At 39.1% G+C, this 19,690-nt stretch overlaps 2 protein-coding genes and 2 pseudogenes across 2 annotated transcripts; 1 reads left to right on the top strand and 3 right to left on the bottom strand.

Moving 5' to 3' along the window:
• Positions 1 to 4,067: 4,067 nt before the first annotated feature.
• LOC145482467 (melatonin-related receptor-like) lies at positions 4,068 to 11,318 on the bottom strand (annotated as a pseudogene).
• Positions 4,755 to 7,638, top strand: LOC145481743 (uncharacterized; annotated as a pseudogene).
• On the bottom strand, positions 7,920 to 9,918 carry LOC145481742 (uncharacterized). Its single transcript, XM_081460268.1, has one exon. The coding sequence runs from the start codon at positions 9,794 to 9,796 to the stop codon at positions 8,192 to 8,194; it is 1,605 nt and encodes a 534-aa protein (XP_081316394.1). The 5' UTR covers positions 9,797 to 9,918; the 3' UTR covers positions 7,920 to 8,191.
• Positions 11,319 to 15,923: 4,605 nt separating the features above from the next.
• Positions 15,924 to 19,000, bottom strand: LOC145483143 (melatonin-related receptor-like). The gene has a single exon (XM_081461737.1). The coding sequence runs from the start codon at positions 18,344 to 18,346 to the stop codon at positions 17,393 to 17,395; it is 954 nt and encodes a 317-aa protein (XP_081317863.1). The 5' UTR covers positions 18,347 to 19,000; the 3' UTR covers positions 15,924 to 17,392.
• Between the last annotated feature and the right edge of the window lie 690 nt (positions 19,001 to 19,690).

The following is a 19,690-nucleotide window of genomic DNA, read 5'->3' as shown; positions in this document are numbered from 1 at the left end:
GACAGTTATGATAGTGATTTGCAGTTTTAGTTCTATTTGTTACATACTGCTTATAAAAGATATAACACACAGAATTCAATTCAAAGGGAAAAAAATAACTCCCGAAAAAATACAAGATCACTGTAAAATCTGCAATGCGGCAAAAATTAAATAGTATATGATTTTGACTCATGTTTTTTCCTTTAAGTTAAAATTAGTATCTTTTATAAATATTTACAAGTGATAAACGTATCTGGCAGTCAGAACTAAATCGCAGATTATTGTATTGCAGATTATATTATCTTCCTTTCTGATTGGCTTACACTCCGTTTAACACTGAACAAATAGCTGGCGCTTCACTTATTGCCGGAAAATGACTACACTTGCGCCTCCTCTACAAAACCTCGCTAAAATCAAGAACTAAGAGGGGATTTTTCTCAAAAAAAGGCTCATTTATAATTTTTCTGAGCAATGTAAAAAGTTCGAAGCGAAGAATCTAATGGTAAATCGCTCTTCAAGAACAAAAGTGACAGAATGGGCAAAAATGCCGATGTGCAACAGAACTTTATAAAAAGTTAACCCTTGCTCCTCAATTGACTCAGTGATACTCATACTAGTTCTTGTAACACACCAAATGTAATTCGGGCGATTCAAATTCTCATCCCTCATCGTGCCCCGCAGGACACCTAAGGCCATTCAGAAATGCCCTCCACCCATCTACAATCTCCGACAAAGTCTTGGCACACCTTCCCACTCTTGCAATATCTGTCAGGGCAATTTATCAGTTCGCCCCCTTTCCCCCAACTCAATGTTGCTTATCGTGATGAAGTCGTCGTTGCCCGCTTACAACATTGTCGGGTCGAAGGGGGGGGGGGGGGGAGAGAGAAGGGGGTTCCCTAATGATGTCATTAGGTATTATCCCCAAAATACCTTGGCAAGGCATTCTGCTATCTGATCCAGGTGTGCCAAGGACTTTTGTTGAGAATAGGTCTCTAGCAGACTCTGTTGGTGGCCCCCAGTGACTGCCATCCCATCACCTGCCGCTGTCTCTCTACACTGCTCCTCAAGGTCGTTCGTGGCCTTCCCGGTCTTCTTTTATCTACTGGTGTCGAGGTTAGCGCAGTTCTGGTGATGTGATTGCCGTCTTTCCGAAAGGCATGTCCGATCCATCTCTATCTCCGTATCCTTATCTTCACAGACAGTGGTAGCGACTCGAATCATTATATAGGCAAAACACGACCCTCCACCTCCTCCTACGCAAGGGCCGTTCTTAAAATCACGTAATTCGTCATTGTCACCGGCGTTAACTTGACAAGATATTTTATGTTCTTTTCAGGTTTAGTGATGCTCTCATCTTTGCGCAACAAAAGTAAGCAAAAAAACATCATGTCGATATAACATTATACGAGAATACATGTAAAGCTGTCTTCACATGCACTTAGACCCTGTCAGTGTTTATTGCATTTATCGTTAAGCGATTAAAGAAAAGAAAAAAAAAAATCATCATAATGATGATAAAAATAAAATGATAGAGGCCTTGACGTGTGGTCGAGGAAAATATCAGTCCCAACGCAACTGATTCAATAAAGAAAACAAAACTAAGAAGTAAATTGACTCAGGGCCCGTCCACACTATGCCGGAGAAATTTAAAAACGCAACAATCACCAGTTATTTTGGATTTGTGTTCTGAGAAAACTTGGACAGGGAGATGAAATGATAATCGTGATTACATCATTTTCGAAATGCTCCGCTTTCAATTTTTACTCCGTCCACAGGAAAACGAAAAGCCAGCGTTCTCAAACTCCTTCGCTTTGAAGAGCGTTTTCGAAAAGCTCCGTTTTCGTGATGGATCAGTGTGGACGGTAGGCCTTAACGTGTAAATAAAACTGCGTTTTCATATTCCTCCGTGGTAGAGTGGACATTGCTTAAAAATCCACTGCTTAAACGCTAATGATACTATTTGCCGCGTCACTATTTTCTGGTATAATACTTTGGCCTCTCTATCAATAATTATAAACAACTATTGTATCAGCTTGTTGTATTACTTTTCGTTTTCATCAATTTCCAAGAGTTTATTTTAATTTCTCAAACTCATTAATTATTCATGAGCTGATGACCCAATCAGCTCGCATCAATTGGGTCAGGTGCATGTATGTTGATACCCAATGAACATACCGATCAAGACACGGTAGATTAGTTCAAAAACTGATCAAGACACTGATCAAGAAACTTGAATTTTAATCAGTCTTAATTATAATTCTAAATACAGCATTTTTCCCGCTTAAATCATTGCTTACAACAACAATACAGCAACATATTATTCCTTCTTAGACATCGTTACATTAATTGTACAGTTTTTGAATTTTCCTTTCTGGAAAACAACATCCGTTAAAGATTGATCCTGTTTCTCTGTGGTAAAACATGTAGTTGTACTAACAACACTTGGACCTAGGATCTTTGAAACTTTAGACACATTTTCTTCTGTAGGCTTTTCGTACTGCAACAATGCATTAGAACGATGCCCCGACCTTTCGCGAATCAATTTTTCTTCAACCCCAGAATTGAACAGGGAGGAAACACAAGTAACGCGCAAACTGTGAGCGGTTTTGCGTTTAAAGCCTGCCGCGTCGCACATGTCAGGCAAAATCTTGTTCAAGCTGTTGATGCCTACGGGCGCTTTATCGAATGCGAACCTAGTTTTTGATGGCTTAAAGTAAAATGCAGTAACTTCCTTTGCATGAGTCTCAACTAACCCTACATACAATCTGAATATCTCAACAAGGCACGGCTCGTGCTTTTCCTCAATAGAATGACAAACGTGCTTGACCACTCGCGGCACATACTTTAGATCACAAAGACCTCCATGATAAGTTTTAGAGGCATTTTCTTCAAACTTAATAAAATTTGGACCAATTTCAAAGTTGTTTACAACAATATTTCTGTGATCTCCCCCCCGCAACCCAAAAACTTTTCCGTTGTAGAAATAGATCGTGTTCAATAACGACTTAGCTGATGTAGTTCCCAGCAATTTCTTTTGCCAGAATACTGCTTCTTCTTGCTCGCTCACAAACTCCTTTTCCTCTTTCTTACACTTAATGTGAAGCCCTTCTCGAACGCCATTCTTCATCTCGGCATCTAAGCAACGTCGGAAAAGGACAAACCTTCAAAAAATAACACACAAAATTAAAGTCCTGAAACAGTGCATTTTAAATTACTAACCAATTCGCTCTAAAAGTTGTCAAGTACCTTTTGTCACTAGCGTCCAGAGGATTCAAAGCTTCTGATCCATTTTTCTCCTCCAAATAACGCTTGAGGGCACAAATGATACCATAAACAGACTTCGGAGGGTATCTTTCACCGGACTTTTTAGCTACCTCCATCACAAATTTTGACAACCAATAGTTCAGCGACAGAGCGTCCATTCCAGCAATATCTACACTCACAGCGGTAACATTGTGTAAATCGTAGTCCTTGAAGAGACCGCCACAATCTAATACCGGAACTTTAACCTCTCTCAACCTCTGCCATTCGGCAAAAATGTTCACAGCCCAATTGTTTTTATACTTAGTTGAAACTGGAACAGCATCATTCACCAAAACATTTTCTTGAGAAGAGGTTTTTGGACCTCGAAAACGTTCTGATCTCCACTCGATCTCCATCACGCGGCATAATGTTAATTTATTAAAAATTCAACCTTTAAAACTTGCCCACATGGCCGCATATAAAAGATTCATTTCATTTACCATATGAATAAAAAACAGACAATAGCCTATTGAGCACGCCTACTAATTACCTATTCTTCGAAAAAAATTCTCATGCTACTTTGAGAAGCCAGCTCAAAAACTCGTGCTTCGTTTTTCATCACGGGTTCCAAACACCTCGAAACAATAAAAGCACTCCGCCTTCGGCGTCGTGCTTTCATCTGTTTCTCGGTGTTTGGAACCCCTGATGAAAAACTCGCACTCGTTTTTGATCTATTACGTAAAGCTCAAAACGTGCCATTTTTTTTTTTTTTTTTTTGCGAACTTGTTAAATGTTGCAGGTGTCACGTTTGTTACTGCCAAGGTGAATAATGTCAATCTGAATGATTATCAACTAGTTATAGTTATGTTTTAATTATCATAATTCTGTTCAGTGTCCCATTTATTTAGACATATAGAGGCGTTCAGCTGTTATTGCGTTGGTGGTTATACGGTCTCTGCTCGTGCTCTAATTCCACACTTGTAATCCAAAACAGCTTTACTATATATATTGAGCTTGCTTATTTATTGTCAGTAGCTAGTGGACCCATTTATTGACGTCCTTAACGTCTAGTGGAGCTACTCACCCATTTGGTCCTTGCCTAATATTTTCAGTTTACGCTTGTCGAATGTCAGGCTCCCTAGGTCTGCAGTAGAGAATTCGTCGAAATTCTCTTCTGAACAAGGGATTCATTCCTGCGTAAATAAAAGGATTGAGGGTGTTGGACAAGTTCAAGAAAAAGGTGCATAATAGCCGAATATTTCGTGGCATGGTGTCGACGATGCTAAGGCGTGTCAGAATGGTAATGAGCCAAACGGGTATCCAACAAAACATGAAAGCAAAAACAACAACAAACAATGATCTGCTGATACGAATCTCGTGTGTTGTCACGGATGCGAAATTTCCCTCTCGGTTTTCAAGAGATCGCTCCAATACCGCGTTGTACTCCTGAATCTTTCTCAAAACTTTCCTGTAGCTGAATTTGGTTAGGACCAGTGGAAGAATGAAGAACAATCCCAATACAAAGACGTAATGAATAATACTCCGAATGCAAATATGGCGGATCACTCGGACGGCCCGGGACTAGTAGCGTGGAAGCGAGGCTAGTCAGTCCTCGATCATGACCGCGGCCTTTCCCTGCTTGTTTTGATCGTCACAGATGGCTGCGTGTTCTTTGACAGAGGACGATATTCCCGGCGCTTCACTAGCTGGAAGAGAATCAGCGAGTTTAAAAAACGAAGAACTTCGTTTTTGGTTAAAATGCCGTGGCGATTCATTGAAGGGTTTGAAGACAAAGGTGTTATTAGTGAAAAGGTAAGGCAACATTCCGTGTCATTCTCAGTTTGCAGATTCCGCACATGTTGAGTTCGCATCTGGCTTCGATGCAAAATTTTTCGAAACTTAAAGCGATCATTTTTTTTTTTAACAAAGGGTTGAGGAGTATATAAAGACTGGCCATGATCAGAACATTGTCGATCCAGACAAGAATCGGATCTATACGAAAAGAAAAGAACGCAACGAGGCGACGAGCAAAGATGTTGATGCGAGTGTACCCGGTGAATCACAACCGAAGTATCCATCAGATGGCTGGTCCACCGACCTTACTAAAATGCCTTTCTTCACTCGCGCAGAAGTGAATCAACATATTTCGAAGTCAGGGAAAAACATTGGCTCCAAGACACACTCTGTTCCAACGAGTGTTAGAAAAGCTACCACGTTTCTTGAAGACGAATACTTGAAAGAAATTTTGGCAGCAAGTGATGGGAGCTATTTTTATTTCAAGTCACTATGTCACCACAGTTTTAGAAAGAATGACCCGCCTCATAACTTAAAAGTAGCTCTGTGTATTGTAAGCGGAAAGGTAAGACATGCATACTGTACCTGTGTTGCTGGTGCTGTTGGTTTTTGTAACCATGTGTTAGCCTTGATGATGAAAGTCTGCAAGTTCACATTGTATGAATGCAAGAGTGTAAGTGACTTAGACAATGAGGATGACATGCAACCAAAACAAGCTTGCACATCTATGTTGCAGCAGTGGCATCGAAAGGGTAGGGGGGACACCAGTTTCACAACCAGCTATGGAGGTTGTTGTTCTCAAAACACATCAAGACTTAGACAGATCTTCATCAAGAGAATCTGGGGTGAGGTGCTTATTATATGAAGCTAGGACACTCCAAAGTATTAAAAGTCAAAGAGCAGATGAGCAGAAGTTGTGTGAAAGGTTGAAAAAGGAAAATCCAAAAATGGCATTGACACAAATAATGGAACCTTCTCCTGAAAGTTCACAGTTGCTAGAAACCAAATTTGGTAAAAGCCCTCAAGGTTCCTATGCAAGTTATCAGCTGTCCACAACAGAGGATAATTTCAAAGTGTACTGTAACATTTCTCATGTACCTAGGGTTGACCCAGGCCACACACACAATGTCTCAATTAATTCTTATCCAAGATTCCCACTCAATACAGCAAATAATGGAACCTTCTCCTGAAAGTTCACAGTTGCTAGAAACCAAATTTGGTAAAAGCCCTCAAGGTTCCTATGCAAGTTATCAGCTGTCCACAACAGAGGATAATTTCAAAGTGTACTGTAACATTTCTCATGTACCTAGGGTTGACCCAGGCCACACACACAATGTCTCAATTAATTCTTATCCAAGATTCCCACTCAATACAGCAACAGAGGAGTTTGCTGTACCTGATGAATTGGCAGCAATTGAGAAAGCCTTACTGGAAAAGCTTAGTGTTGATGAAGAGAAAATCAATGACATTGAGACCAAAACAAGGGGGCAGTCTAATTGTGAAGAGTGGAAGCAGGAAAGAAAATTCAGATTTACAGCATCAAACTTTGGCTTAATCAGTGCAAGGAGAAGGCATCATGAGAATTTTGTGAACAGCCTGCTACACCCCAAGCCCTTTACATCACGGTACACTAACCATGGTATTAAGTATGAACCAGTTGCCCTGGAGCAGTACCAAAAATACATGCATTCCATTCGTCGGCCCATAAAAGTCCTGAAGTCAGGTCTAGTGGTGAGCCTAGATGCACCCTCTTTGGGTGCTTCACCTGATGGCAAAGTCATTGACATTGGCTGTTCATTCCCCTTCGGCCTTTCAGAGGTAAAGTGTCCTGAAACAAAATTTCTGGTCACACCCCTGGATGCTTGTTCTGATAGCACTTTTTTTCTTGAAAATGTAAATGGTGAACCGAAACTAAAGCGGAATCACAAGTACTATACCCAAGTGCAGGGACTGATGGGAGTTACTGGTGCTAGATGGTGTGACTTTGTTGTTTATACAAGTAAGGGCATGAGCATTGAACGTATTCCTTTTGATGAGGAATATTGGAACACCTTAAAAGGAACATTAAAGTCATATTATTTTACTCATTTTCTTTCCAAGGCAGCAAGGGAGCCTTGAATAATTTATTCTTGGTAAATTCAATCAATAAGCTGAGACCTATTCAAAAATAATGACATGGCAATATAAACATTTGGGCATTGAAGATATCTCCATTTTTTTAGTTGTGTTCATGAAAGTGGAAGTGACTACCTAACTAAGACTTGATCGAGTTGTCAAAAAATGTTTTGATCCTATCTACATGAATAATTTTCACTCAGGCAAAAAAACATAGCATCTAAATAATGATGCAAACAAATGAAGACTGATTTAATACTATAAAATTTAAGAAAACTCACATAAGATTACTGTTGTTGTTGTATTTTGTGAATTTTAGAAAATAATTATTACAATAATATTGAAACTGTCATTATGTTCAAATTTGTAAATTCTCTCCTCTAGTTGTCAAAAATGTTAAGTGTAGTTCCATAAAATATTCATACAAATCCATGGAGGGGATTTTGTCTTCAGAACCCACACTCCTCTGGAAATTTCAGTTACATTTTTGTTCTTTGAGAACCACCCACCCCCCAGGAATCTCTAATCCCTTCTTTGGGGGTGTATGGATATTTTCTGGAACTACACATTAGAAATGTATTGAGAATTTGTCCCTTAACCCTGTGGGTTAATAGAATAAAAAGAAAAAGCTTATTTTAACCCATCTTATGTGGCTGTAGATTGAAAGCACTAATCAATGATAACAAAATGTTGTTCTTTTGACATACAATATGTCACACTGAACAGCCACCAGTTCTCAATGTTTTGCTTAAGTGCGAGTAGATTAATGTAAATGATAAATTGGGGGGGGGGGGGGGGGACTCCCATATGAAACAGATGGAATACTTATTGAAAATTTTGAATGAAACCCCTAAGGAAAACTAATCTGGGACAGGCTCAAGCTTTTGTCAGTGACCCCTAAAAAACACCAAAAATAACGACACATTTTGATACAACCCCAAACAAGGCCTCAGCAGACATAAAAAATAGGTTCTCCATGAATGTCCTTAGCGAGACCCAAAAAGCACCCCTGTCTGTTTCATATCCTATGGCAGCCCCTCCCCCCCTGGAATGATACAAATTATTCCGAAATCAGTGGATCTTGTGTATTGCAAAGAAAGGCGGACACACTCCACATCTGGTTAACAACAGAAAATAAACTTAAAGGTATTTCTCCTTTCCAGATCAGGAAGTTCTTGATCTTGTTGATTGCTCTTTCGACATGGATTCTTAGCCCAGCAATTTGTTTTGTTCGTACAACATCTTCGGCAGACATTTGAGTGTTTGCCCCGAGGAAGGGTGGTATGTTCAGTTTTACTCCGAGTGGCAAAATGTCTCCAATTTGAAATCCTTTGTCGGCCACAACAGTGTCACCATTCTCAAATTTCTGTGACAAGAAGCCACTTCGAACAACAATTTCCCGGTCTGAGATGCTACCAGTGTACAGCTGGCTAATGAAGGTAATTGCGCCACTTGGGGCAATGCCCACTAGTCCTTTGAGCGTTACATGATTTTTATAAGAACTGAATAGCTCAGAATTGAGCAGTAAACTGCTAGGCATCTCACAGCGCACCTCCGTACAGTCTATGATGACTCTCGTAGTAGGAAATTTTTCTTTAAAATCAGCTGGCATGGTTGCCTGCACGATCTCCTTTGATGGCCAAATGCTTATCTGACCAAATTTCAAGTACATGTAGTTTATCCATGGTACAAAAACTCGGCTTACAGTAGACTGAGCCACACCATAAAGATGGGCCAAATGTTTTTCTGAGAACCCTCTTCTCAGACGACAAAGTACAATAAAAAATTCGTCTTGTGGCTTGAGCTTTCGGCGACGTCCTTTCTTTGCAGCCTGAACGTTGCCCTCATCGTCAGAGTCTGAATTATAAAAGTCTTCGGGGACATCTGTCACACTGCCTCTTGGGCGAATGTTTTCACAATTGTCTCCAGGATTCAGGTACTCAAAAATGGCCATAAAAGTCGCATAACTGGACATACCAGTGTAAAAAGAAATGTCTCCGTCCGTCGTGAAACGATCGACACAAAATAAACGTGAAGACATTTCCTTCTGTTGGCGTTCGAAGTCTGTCAATTTCTCATTCAATTCGGTGTTTTCACGACGAAGGTTGTTTATTTCACTTTCTAGTTCACCGATCTTTTCACTTTGTTCGTTGTTTTCACGACGAAGGTTGTTTATTTCACTTTCTGACTGCTTCAATTTCTCTTCTAGTTCACCGATCGTTTTAGTTTGTTCGGAGATTTGTCTTTCTAAATCCTGAGTTCCACATGTGTCAACCTCGAAGCTTGTACTTGGCTCAAAGGCGAACATCTCGACGGTTTCTTCGGTGAGCAGTTTTTTCTTCGCATGCAGCGGTTGGCGTTCAGTCGGGGCCTTTCTTTTTTTTGGAGAAGGTCCTGACCAGTCAAATTTTGAAGGAATACCACCTTCCTTGACATAAATCCGTCCGTTGATAGACTTCCTAAGATCTTCTGACTTGAAATGCAGCGAACAGACTTTCGTACGCTCTGTTATGACGAAACCCTTGCCTTCATCTCGACGGATCGCGTGTATCCACTGTTTTCTTAGCAAAGGCGCTTTAGGAAAGTTAAAAAAAGAAACCTTTTCTCCCGATAACGATGTATAACCTTTCTGATTGCAGTTGGGTACGCAGCAAAACGAAGGCATCGCGAAATGAATCCACAACACGCGTAGTCAAAACATTGCACCAAGGACTGACTAGCCTCGCTTCCACGCTACTAGTCCCGGGCCGTCCGAGTGATCCGCCATATTTGCATTCGGTGTATGGTTGCTAACTTGTTTAAATGTTGATTTAAGCACACTGCATAGCCTGGCTCGAAGTAAAATCCTTGTAAACCAGTAAAACGTGTTATCAAGATATAGCAGGCGATTAATATCCACGCAAAGGCGAGCGAGATGAAAGATTTCCAAGGAGAAAAGAACCGCTTATACTGTTGATTCGACTTGCAGATTCTCACATATCTGTTGACCGCGGTGAAACCCATGGTCACTGGTGAAATATATAGTACATATGGGCCAAAGAAAGCAATCATCTGGCAAACCGCTTCACCAAAAGGCTATTTGCCTGATATAAGCACTCCCGCTGCAAAAGGCATGACAAAAATGGTGGACAACAGATCGCTGATGGCCAATGCGACAATATAGAGATTTGTCGATGTACGGAGTCTAGTATTTCTGTAAACCGAGATGCAGACTAAGATGTTTCCCAGTAGTGAAACAACATTCAACAAAATAATGGAGGTGGATTCTAAGATGGCGAAGAAAAGACTTCGTGCACATCGCGCAGAATTCTATTGTCTTTCGCGACATATACTGGCAGTGCTCAGTTTTTCAATGCGCGGAATAATAATTACAAATATTAGCTGTCGGAATTCCGACTGCTCTCGTCAATGAATCGGCGGCTGTCAATCAAACGGTCTGATGTGTGAAGTAAATCCCAAGGTGTAATAAGCTAACAAAAGCGCTCTAATTTAAAGGCGGCCCGCGCTCTTCACAAAGACTTTTGTCAACAAAGTCGTGTGCAGCGACATTCTCACTTTTTTTGTTGACATGTCACACTCGAAATGGTTTCAGCGCGGGAGCCAAAAGTTCTCCCACAAAAAATTCCTCTTCCAAAGCGTTGCCAAATTGAAAGAACGGTGCGCATAAAACTTCCTTCTACTTTATCGTTGTCCTCTTTTACTCGACCGGTCAAAGCAGTTCATCAGACGTAGTCTTTTACTTGATCGGTTTACGTAGTCTGTCGTTGATCGAGGACTTAAAAGACAATACAGGTCTTTATCTATTCGAAAGATGAAGGGGAAAATAAATGACATTTCTGTTTGAAATCCAGAGACGAGCAAAAAAGCAAAGGTACGCAGCGCGTCTTACGCCTGAGTGAGCATTGTTGTCCACTGCATGTGTGAGATAATTATTCAAAATTGGAACCGTTTTAATTGATCAAAACATTAAAAAGGCCCAGGTTCAAGTATTCAGTTATTAGAATCCTCTTTGGAGTAACATGTCAAAGCGTACGAAACAGCAGCTCGGCTTTTACGCATCACTATTTGATGACGTTTATGATCGTGGCCTCAGTTATAAGTACCGACCCAAGCAAAAGCCCGTTGTTATGAGTATTTATGAAGTTGAGCTCCCGATCAACGCGCTGCATTTCTTGCACAGATGACATGCTGAAAATTCGTTTATCGCAACCCGCGCAAAGCGTTACTTTAAATACGATGGTTAAGTGATACATTTTATCACCGCTCAATTTCAATGCCTTATAGCGTCGGCGTGTGTCCTATTGTTTGTGGAGGTGGAGCTTGGCATATATTAATATTCTGCCGGGAAATTCAAAAGAGTTTCGCTCTATTGTTCTTCTAGTCTCCGAGGCGAACGAAGGCTGAAAGATCGTTACGAGTGTTCGAAAGTTGGCAGAACGACCACTTCGAAACATTATTTTCCGTTAAAACTTGGCATAAAGCTTCCTTTAACAACATACATTCAAAGCCGTATGATAACCATTAAGAAGGGCACTTTGAAGGAGTAAAATTCTTCCTCCAAATATTTCCTCATATAATATTTTCCGTCAAATGGACCAAATTCAGGAAAAGAAAACGACTAAATCCACTTTTCGTAACATTTCAAAAAATGTCTCCTTTATTCCATCAATGTCTCATCTACAAAAGTCCTATGATAACCACTACGAAACACAAGTATGAAGCACGTAAACTCTAAACTCTAAGTATGCGTAGTCGGCCATTTTCTGGTCATTTTCTTTATTGTTTAGCCATCGGCAGCCTAATTAATAATTAAATTTCGCGCGCACTCTACACTTAAGTCCCGGATATGTCGCGGCATTCTGCGCGATGCCAAGCTCACCTTCCATCTCGTCACTTTTGGTCAGCTAACTGTTCAATATCTCCACCCTCAACGTGTTTTCAAGTATATTTAGTATTTGTTTATTAACTGCAATGGCGTAATCCAAGTGGAGCACGATCTCTTTCACGCTAAGCCACTGATGTTTTCCTCCTGCAGTACGACTGAGAATACAAATGTGTTGTAATGAGAGGGATTGGAGAAATAGAGACTTTGAGATCCACGATTACCGCAAACAGCGAATGGCAAGAGTTCACGTGACTAGAGCTAGTCGTCGCGTTTGACGTTTTCGACTCGCGTTTTGATCTTCAAGAGGCAGGTTTTCGCGTAAGTCATTTACCTCAAGTTTCATTGCTTTGAATTATATTTTACGCCACGTACTAAAGCTGACATCGAATAAAGTCGCCCTTTTTCTACAAATTGGAAATAACTTTTAGGGAAATAAAGAATTACTTAGCCTTTTGTAGCTGTTTGTAGAAAGAAACTGATCCTAAGTGGAAATCCAATATTGCGGGGGCTTGAGTTGAATGTGTGATTTATAATCGATGCTAGCTATTTTTTATCTCTTTTAAGCGTAATTTTGACAATTTCCAGTGCATTGACAGGGTGATTTCTATTCGCTACAATTTACTCCAAACTAAATCCGAACGTCAAACAGCAAACGTCTAACCTCAACCTGCAGTTAGACGTTTGCGGTAAATTTAGACCTAAAAAGTCTCTAATATCTCAAATTTATTTCCACGAAATTGATAATTCTGAACACGATAAATCTTATGATTACGCCAATTTTCTTTCCAAAGAAAGAGGAATAAAACAAAACAACCACTGTCAACATGAATTTAGATGGATTTATTACTTTTATATATCGAGTAAACTGTAAAATAGATGCAAATCAGTTTTAATTTAATCGGTTTCTTATGGAAAGTTTTGTTCAGAGTTTTAAAAAGACTAAACTACTGGGCACCATCACCAACCCAATGCAAAAAAACGAAGTAACATAACTAATGATCACTACCTACCTTTGTTTTTTTTTTTGTTCTTTGTTTTTTTGTTTTTGTCCTATGTGATCTACAAATTCACTAGCGCGTAGATGGTTGTGAAATTTAACAGCTGGTGAATCGATAAAAGTTGAACAAGAAGATCTGTTAGATCTTATAACCGCGCTTTTAAAATTTAACTGTTTTCTTAGTACTACAGTCGCAACGCAGTGCATATTCCAAAGCAATCTTTGATGATTCATTGATTACTGTAGACATCACAGCACTTGATCAACATAAACTCTATTATCGCACCATCAGTCGTAGCCGTTGTGACATCTCCGATGACGTAATAGTCTTAATCTGGAAGTTTCTTCGGGATATGTATGGGCATGAAGATACGAACACTATTACAAACCGCTTTCTTTCTTTAAAGTCACGATTAAATTTAATTGTTTTTTTCCCTTGAGTTAAGGGTTAGCAAAGAAGTCACACGAGTCACATAATTCAAGAATTGCGTTATCTACTGCTATCTTTAGTACGATGGTTATTTCCCTATCAATGACGTAATCTTTGCACGTTCTGACACGTTCTTTGCTTGGCTTGCAAATATTTAATTTACTTTCCGATCTATAAACTCGCTGCGATGAAACAGTCAAAGGATTTACTTCATTTGCCTAAAACCGCAAGAAATACTCGCAAAATTACAAATAAATTAATGACCGTCGCTTCTGCCGAAATAAACTTGCAAAGTAAACACGATCTTATTTGTCGCGTAGCGAAAGTGAAAGCTGCAACGTCAGCGCATTCCATGGCTGACGTAATACCTTTTTTCAGCGTATTTATTATTCCCTTTAAATCCAACGCTTTGATAAAGCGAAAAGAAAATATATTTTACCCACAAAAAAAGAAAACAATATCCGTAAAATTGTCCGTGTGTTTATGTTTTAACAGCTTCTGGCGGAAAAACATCACACGTTGCGTGATTCAAAGTTTGGCCGAGCGGAGGTCTGCGTCTGGTCATCGACAAAAAAAAAAAAATAATAAAAATAAACCACGGGTAAACCTAGAACCGCGCTCGGCCCATGGCCGCGCGGTTAATAATCTACTGCAACGTCTTGTCAATACTATGTACTTCTTGATTATCTCTTACTAGCCTCTTTCTCCATAGCAAGAGCTAGTCAGAAGATATGAGAACCGCTCTGAAGAGTTTGACGAAAGAAAGGTTTGGGAAGAGGTAACCAGTAATAAGGACCTAACACCTGCAATAAAGGTTCTGTTTTTAACAGATTTGAAGAAATTTAAATAACGAACAAGAAATGACACCTCTATGCCTGTCAAAAACTGATTAAATAGAGCAAATTAAAGCTAAGACCAATTAATTGATTAATCTTGTTTTTTTGCAAATCATATTTTCTGCACTAGCATTAAAAGCCCTTGTTATAATTTGAAACGCAGAATGTAAAAAAGAAAGGAAGAGAAAAAGAATATTTTACATCTTTATCGTTTTACGTAAGCTAAAAAAAGGAAAAAGAAAACTGATCATTTTCATTGTTTAGTATTCTCCTATTATTACACCTGCTATGCAGGCACATCACCTATTAGAAGATTCTTCAAAGATTGTAAGATATTGACATAACAAACGGTGAGGTTTTGAGTGATTAAAAATGGAAAACGGAAAGCCTAAGGGCTAACTGATTGAAACAATCTCTTTTCATATTTGATAATTTATTTTCTGCTCTAACATGAAAAAAGCATCTCTAATTTCTTCACAACTACAGAAAGGTATTATATTCCTTCATAACTACAAATAAGATTATTTCAAGTAAGCTGGAGAAAATATGAAAATTTCAAAATTATTTTTCATATTAACACGCGCCTTTAACTTTCTCCCCTCAATAGATACCTTTTATCCCTTTTATGTCTTGATTGCTCGTTTGATGTCAAAAAGACTGTGCGTAAACGTCTTGCAATACAGCAATACAGTGTAATGAAAGCACAATAGCTTGTAGGCTTCTGTTGTCATTCGTTCACAGTGAATGTAAAGCGTTTAGGTTACCGTATACCTTCAGAAATACAAGTATCTCGCGTCCAAGCGATAGCGTGTCCGGTTTAAGCTGCAGATACCTAAATCCCTAAGTCAAATTAAGCCTCAGTGTCAGTAAAATTCAGATATGATCATCATAATCGCGAACACAGCCAAAAAAAATCGATTTCGTTCATACTTTCTATATTGATAGACCCTTGTGCCAAAGTAAACAAAACAAGGTTAGTTCGTTTTAATATTCATTCTTTTGATAGTGATTTAAAAAACCCGTTGAGTGCCGGATCGAACCAAATTTCGAAATTCGATCTATCGAAATTATGTCATGCCTATGGTTTCTCAGCGTAAGTCGAAAATTATCTGTGGATTTTCCTTTGCGGTAACATTATAGTTAGGGCGTCGACCAAACCTTTGACGACCTGAAAAGCAGACACCTTGCGGATGTTATTTAATAGCTCTGTGTAGGCTCTATGATGCCGTAAAATAACTGCCGAAAACGTTTGTCGGTACGCGAAGAAAAACTTAATTACCATTTTGCAGATACAGTTTAAGGATAGACGTTCACAGAAATACTTGCAAGTTTTGGGATACCTTTTTGCAGCCGCCATATATTGAAGTTACAACTAAGCTGACCATCAAGAAACAATTGATCGCGTGTCGAAAAGTACGTTAGAAATTAAAGTATGATAAGCTAAATTAATGTAGGACTTGGTTTCTGTCTTATCTAGCTATCACATGTGTTGTGCTCTGCAGGGTAATTTGCAAGATGTCGTATGTTCTTTTCAGGTCACGTTCTCCAGTAATGTTCCACGCTTTGAGGCAAAAGTGAGGAGAAAAAATAATAATAATTATGATAAAAATAAAATCATAGAGGCTTGACGAGTGGTTGAGAAAATATATCAGTCCTTGCACAACTGATTTAATAATGAAAACAAACCCAAGAGGTAACTTGATTAAGGCCCAGTCGACACTATGCCGAAATTTGTGCCGATAAATTTAAAAACGCAACAATCACCGGTTATTTTGGAATTGTGTTTTGAGAAAACTCGGACAGGGAAATCAAATGATAATCGCGATTAAACCGTTTTCGAAAAGCTTCGTTTTCAAAAATGTTTTCCGCGGCCACAGGAAAACGAAAAGCCAGCATTTTCAAATTCCTTCGATTGAAGAGCGTTTTCGAAAAGCTCCGTTTTCGTGACGGATTAGTGTGGAGGATGGGCCTAAACGTAGGTATAAAAATGCGTTTTCAAATTTCATTGGCGTAGTATGTTGACGCTGCCTAAAGATTTACTTCTTAAATGCTAATGATATTATTTGCAGCGTGCCCATTTTCTGCTGCAATACTTTCGCCTCTCTATCGATAACTATAAACAACTGCTGTATTAGCTTTTTGTATTGCTTTTCGTTTTCATTATTTTCTAGGAGTTTTTAGCATAAGGCCAAAGACGTGAGATCTTTTTCGCGAACGTGTTACATGCAGTACACGTGTCACGTTTCTCACCGCCAGGGTCAATGATGTCAATTATAATGATTATCAACTAGTTATAGCTGTATTTTAATTATCATGTTTCCCTTTAGTGTTTCCTATACTTAGACCTACATATATAGTCTTTTTGGGGGAATAATGGAGTCAAGTTGACGAGAAGTGTTACCCTCAGGAAAATACCCTCAGTATTTTATTTTTTACAGAATCTTTTTAATAGCCGACTGCTTGTTATTGCTTTCCAGCTCCCTGCATCAACAGTACCTCAAAGACCGCGTGTGACAGTTGGGTTGAAGACTTAATAGGCGCCTTCTTTTCGATTAAAAAAATTTTTCGGGTTGAAATAGCCAAACATTTCCAGAATTGATTGGAACACAATTAAGAATATCGTCTTTTCTGAATTCCGAAAAAAAAAAAAAAAAAAAAAAAAAAATGAGAAACTTGCGAGGTACAGCAGGGTCTATATGGGGTTTAGAGTTTTATTGACCAAAAATATATGCGTCAGGTCAGCTGACAGATTACGCGTCAGAGATCTTCGCATATTTCGACTATCAAAAAACTGGCTGATTTTTTTTAAACTGATTAGCTAGCTATTTTATTAACTACAAGAGCGAATAAAGTTATTTTTCTTGTTCTTTAGCCTAAAAGCTGACTGTTTCCAGCACCCCCCATTCACACCCTTTTCCTAGCGTTCAGCCGTTATTGTGTTGGTGGTTATACGGTCTCTGTTTGTGCTTTAATTCCACACTTGTGGTCCAAAACAACTTTGTATATACTGAGCTTGCTCATTTATCGTCGGTAGCCAGTAGACCCATTTATTGACGTCCAGTAACGTCTAGCGGAGCTACACTCCTGTTTGGTCGTTGCCTGACATTTTCGATTTACGCTTGTCGAATGTCAGGCTCCCTAGGTCTGCAGTAGAGAATTCGTCGAAATTCTCTTCTGAACAAGGGATTCATTCCTGCGTAAATGAAAGGGTTAATGGTGTTCGACAAGTTCAAGAAAAAGGTGCATAATAGCCGAATATTTCGTGGCATGGTGTCGACGATGCTAAGGCGTGTCAGAATGGTAATGAGCCAAACGGGTATCCAACACAACATGAAAGCAAAAACAACAACAAACAATGATCTGCTGATACGAATCTCGTGTGTTGTCACGGATGCGAAATTTCCCTCTCGGTTTTCAAGAGATCGCTCCAATACCGCGTTGTGTTCCTGAATCTTTCTCAAAACTTTCCTGTAGCTGAATATGGTTAGGACCAGTGGAAGAATGAAGAACAATCCCAATACAAAAACGTAATGAATAATGGTTGCTAACTTGTTTAAATGTTGATTTAAGCACACTGCATAGCCTGGCTCGAAGTAAAATCCTTGTAAACCAGTAAAACGTGTTATCAAGATATAGCAGGCGATTAATATCCACGCAAAGGCGAGCGAGATGAAAGATTTCCAAGGAGAAAAGAACCGCTTATACTGTTGATTCGACTTGCAGATTCTCACATATCTGTTGACCGCGGTGAAACCCATGGTCACTGGTGAAATATATAGTACATATGGGCCAAAGAAAGCAATCATCTGGCAAACCGCTTCACCAAAAGGCCATTTGCCTGATATAAGCACTCCCGCTGCAAAAGGCATGACAAAAATGGCGGACAACAGATCGCTGATGGCCAATGCGACAATATAGAGATTTGTCGATGTACGGAGTCTAGTATTTCTGTAAACCGAGATGCAGACTAAGATGTTTCCCAGTAGTGAAACAACATTCAACAAAATAATGGAAGTGGATTCTAAGATGGTGAAGAATAGAGTTCGTGCACCAAGCTCACCTTCCATCTCGTCACTTTTGGTCAGCTAACTGTTCAATGTCTCCACCTTCAACGTGTTTTCAAGTGTACTTAGTATTTGTTTATTAACTGCTATGGCGCAATCCAAGTGGAGCACGATCTCTTTCACGCTAAGCCACTGATGTTTTCCGCCTTCAATAAGACTGAGAACACAAATAAGACTGAGAACAGAAATGTGCTGCAATGTGAGGGATTGAAGAAATAAAGACTTTTAGACCTACGTTTACCGCAAACTGCGAACGGCAGGGGTCACGTGACCAGAGCTAATCGTCACGTTTGAAGTTTGCGACTCGCGTTTTGAACTTCAAGAGGTAGGTTTTCGCGTAAGTCATTTACCTTAAGCTTTATTGCTTTGAATTACCACATACAAATGCTGACATTGAACAAAGTCGCCCTCCTTTCTACAAATTGGAAATAATTTTTAGGGAAATAAGCAATTACCTTGCCTTTTGTAGCTGTTTGTAGAAAGGAACTCATCCAAAGTGGAAATCCAATATCGCGGCGGTTTGACTTGAATGTGTGATTTATAATCGATGCTTACTATTTTGTATCTCTTTTTAGCGTAATTTTGACAATTTCCAATGTATTCACAGGGTGATTTCTATTCGATACAACTTACTCCAATGCAAATCGAGTAACGTCCGAACACGTCGTCTAATCTTAACTTGCAGTTAGACGTTTGCGGTAAACGTGGATCTAAAAGGTCTCTAATATCTTAAACTTATTTCCCAAAATTGAAATTTGTAAGCATGAGCAATCATATGGTTATGCCACTTTTTTTTCAAAGGATGAGGAAAAAAAAAAAAAAAGAAAAAAGAAATAACCGCGGCCAATATGGCAATATGGTTCTAGATCATGAGATGGAGTTGTTACTTTTATAAATGGAGTGAAATGTAAAATACAATTCAGTTTTCATTTAGTCGGTTTCTTATGGACTCGTTTTTTTTTTTTTTTTGTGAGAGAGAGAGAGAGTTTTAAAAATCTAAACTACGATACAACATCAGCAACTCAATGAAAAAAAAAAACAAAAAAAACAGAAAAAACAAAAAACAAAAGACGGAGTGAAATAGTTCATGGGCATTACCTACCTTTGCTTTTTTGTGGTATGAGATCCACAAATTCACTAGCGCGTTGATGGTCGTGAAATTTAACAGCTGGTGAATTGATAAAAAGGTGGAATAATGGACTACAGCATTTTGTCAATACTATACACTCCTTGATTATCTCTTACTAGCCTCTTTCCTCTTTTAAAATAGCATAATATAAACTAGTCAGAATATGTAAGAACCACTCTCAAGAGTTTGACGAAACAAAGGTTTGGGATGAGGTAACC

This window comes from Orbicella franksi, chromosome 3, assembly GCF_964199315.1.
Source record: "Orbicella franksi chromosome 3, jaOrbFran1.1, whole genome shotgun sequence".
In the NCBI taxonomy this organism is placed as follows: Eukaryota; Metazoa; Cnidaria; class Anthozoa; order Scleractinia; family Merulinidae; genus Orbicella; species Orbicella franksi.
The sequence above is the reverse complement of the archived record's forward strand: the minus strand, read 5'-3'. Positions and strand labels throughout refer to the sequence as shown.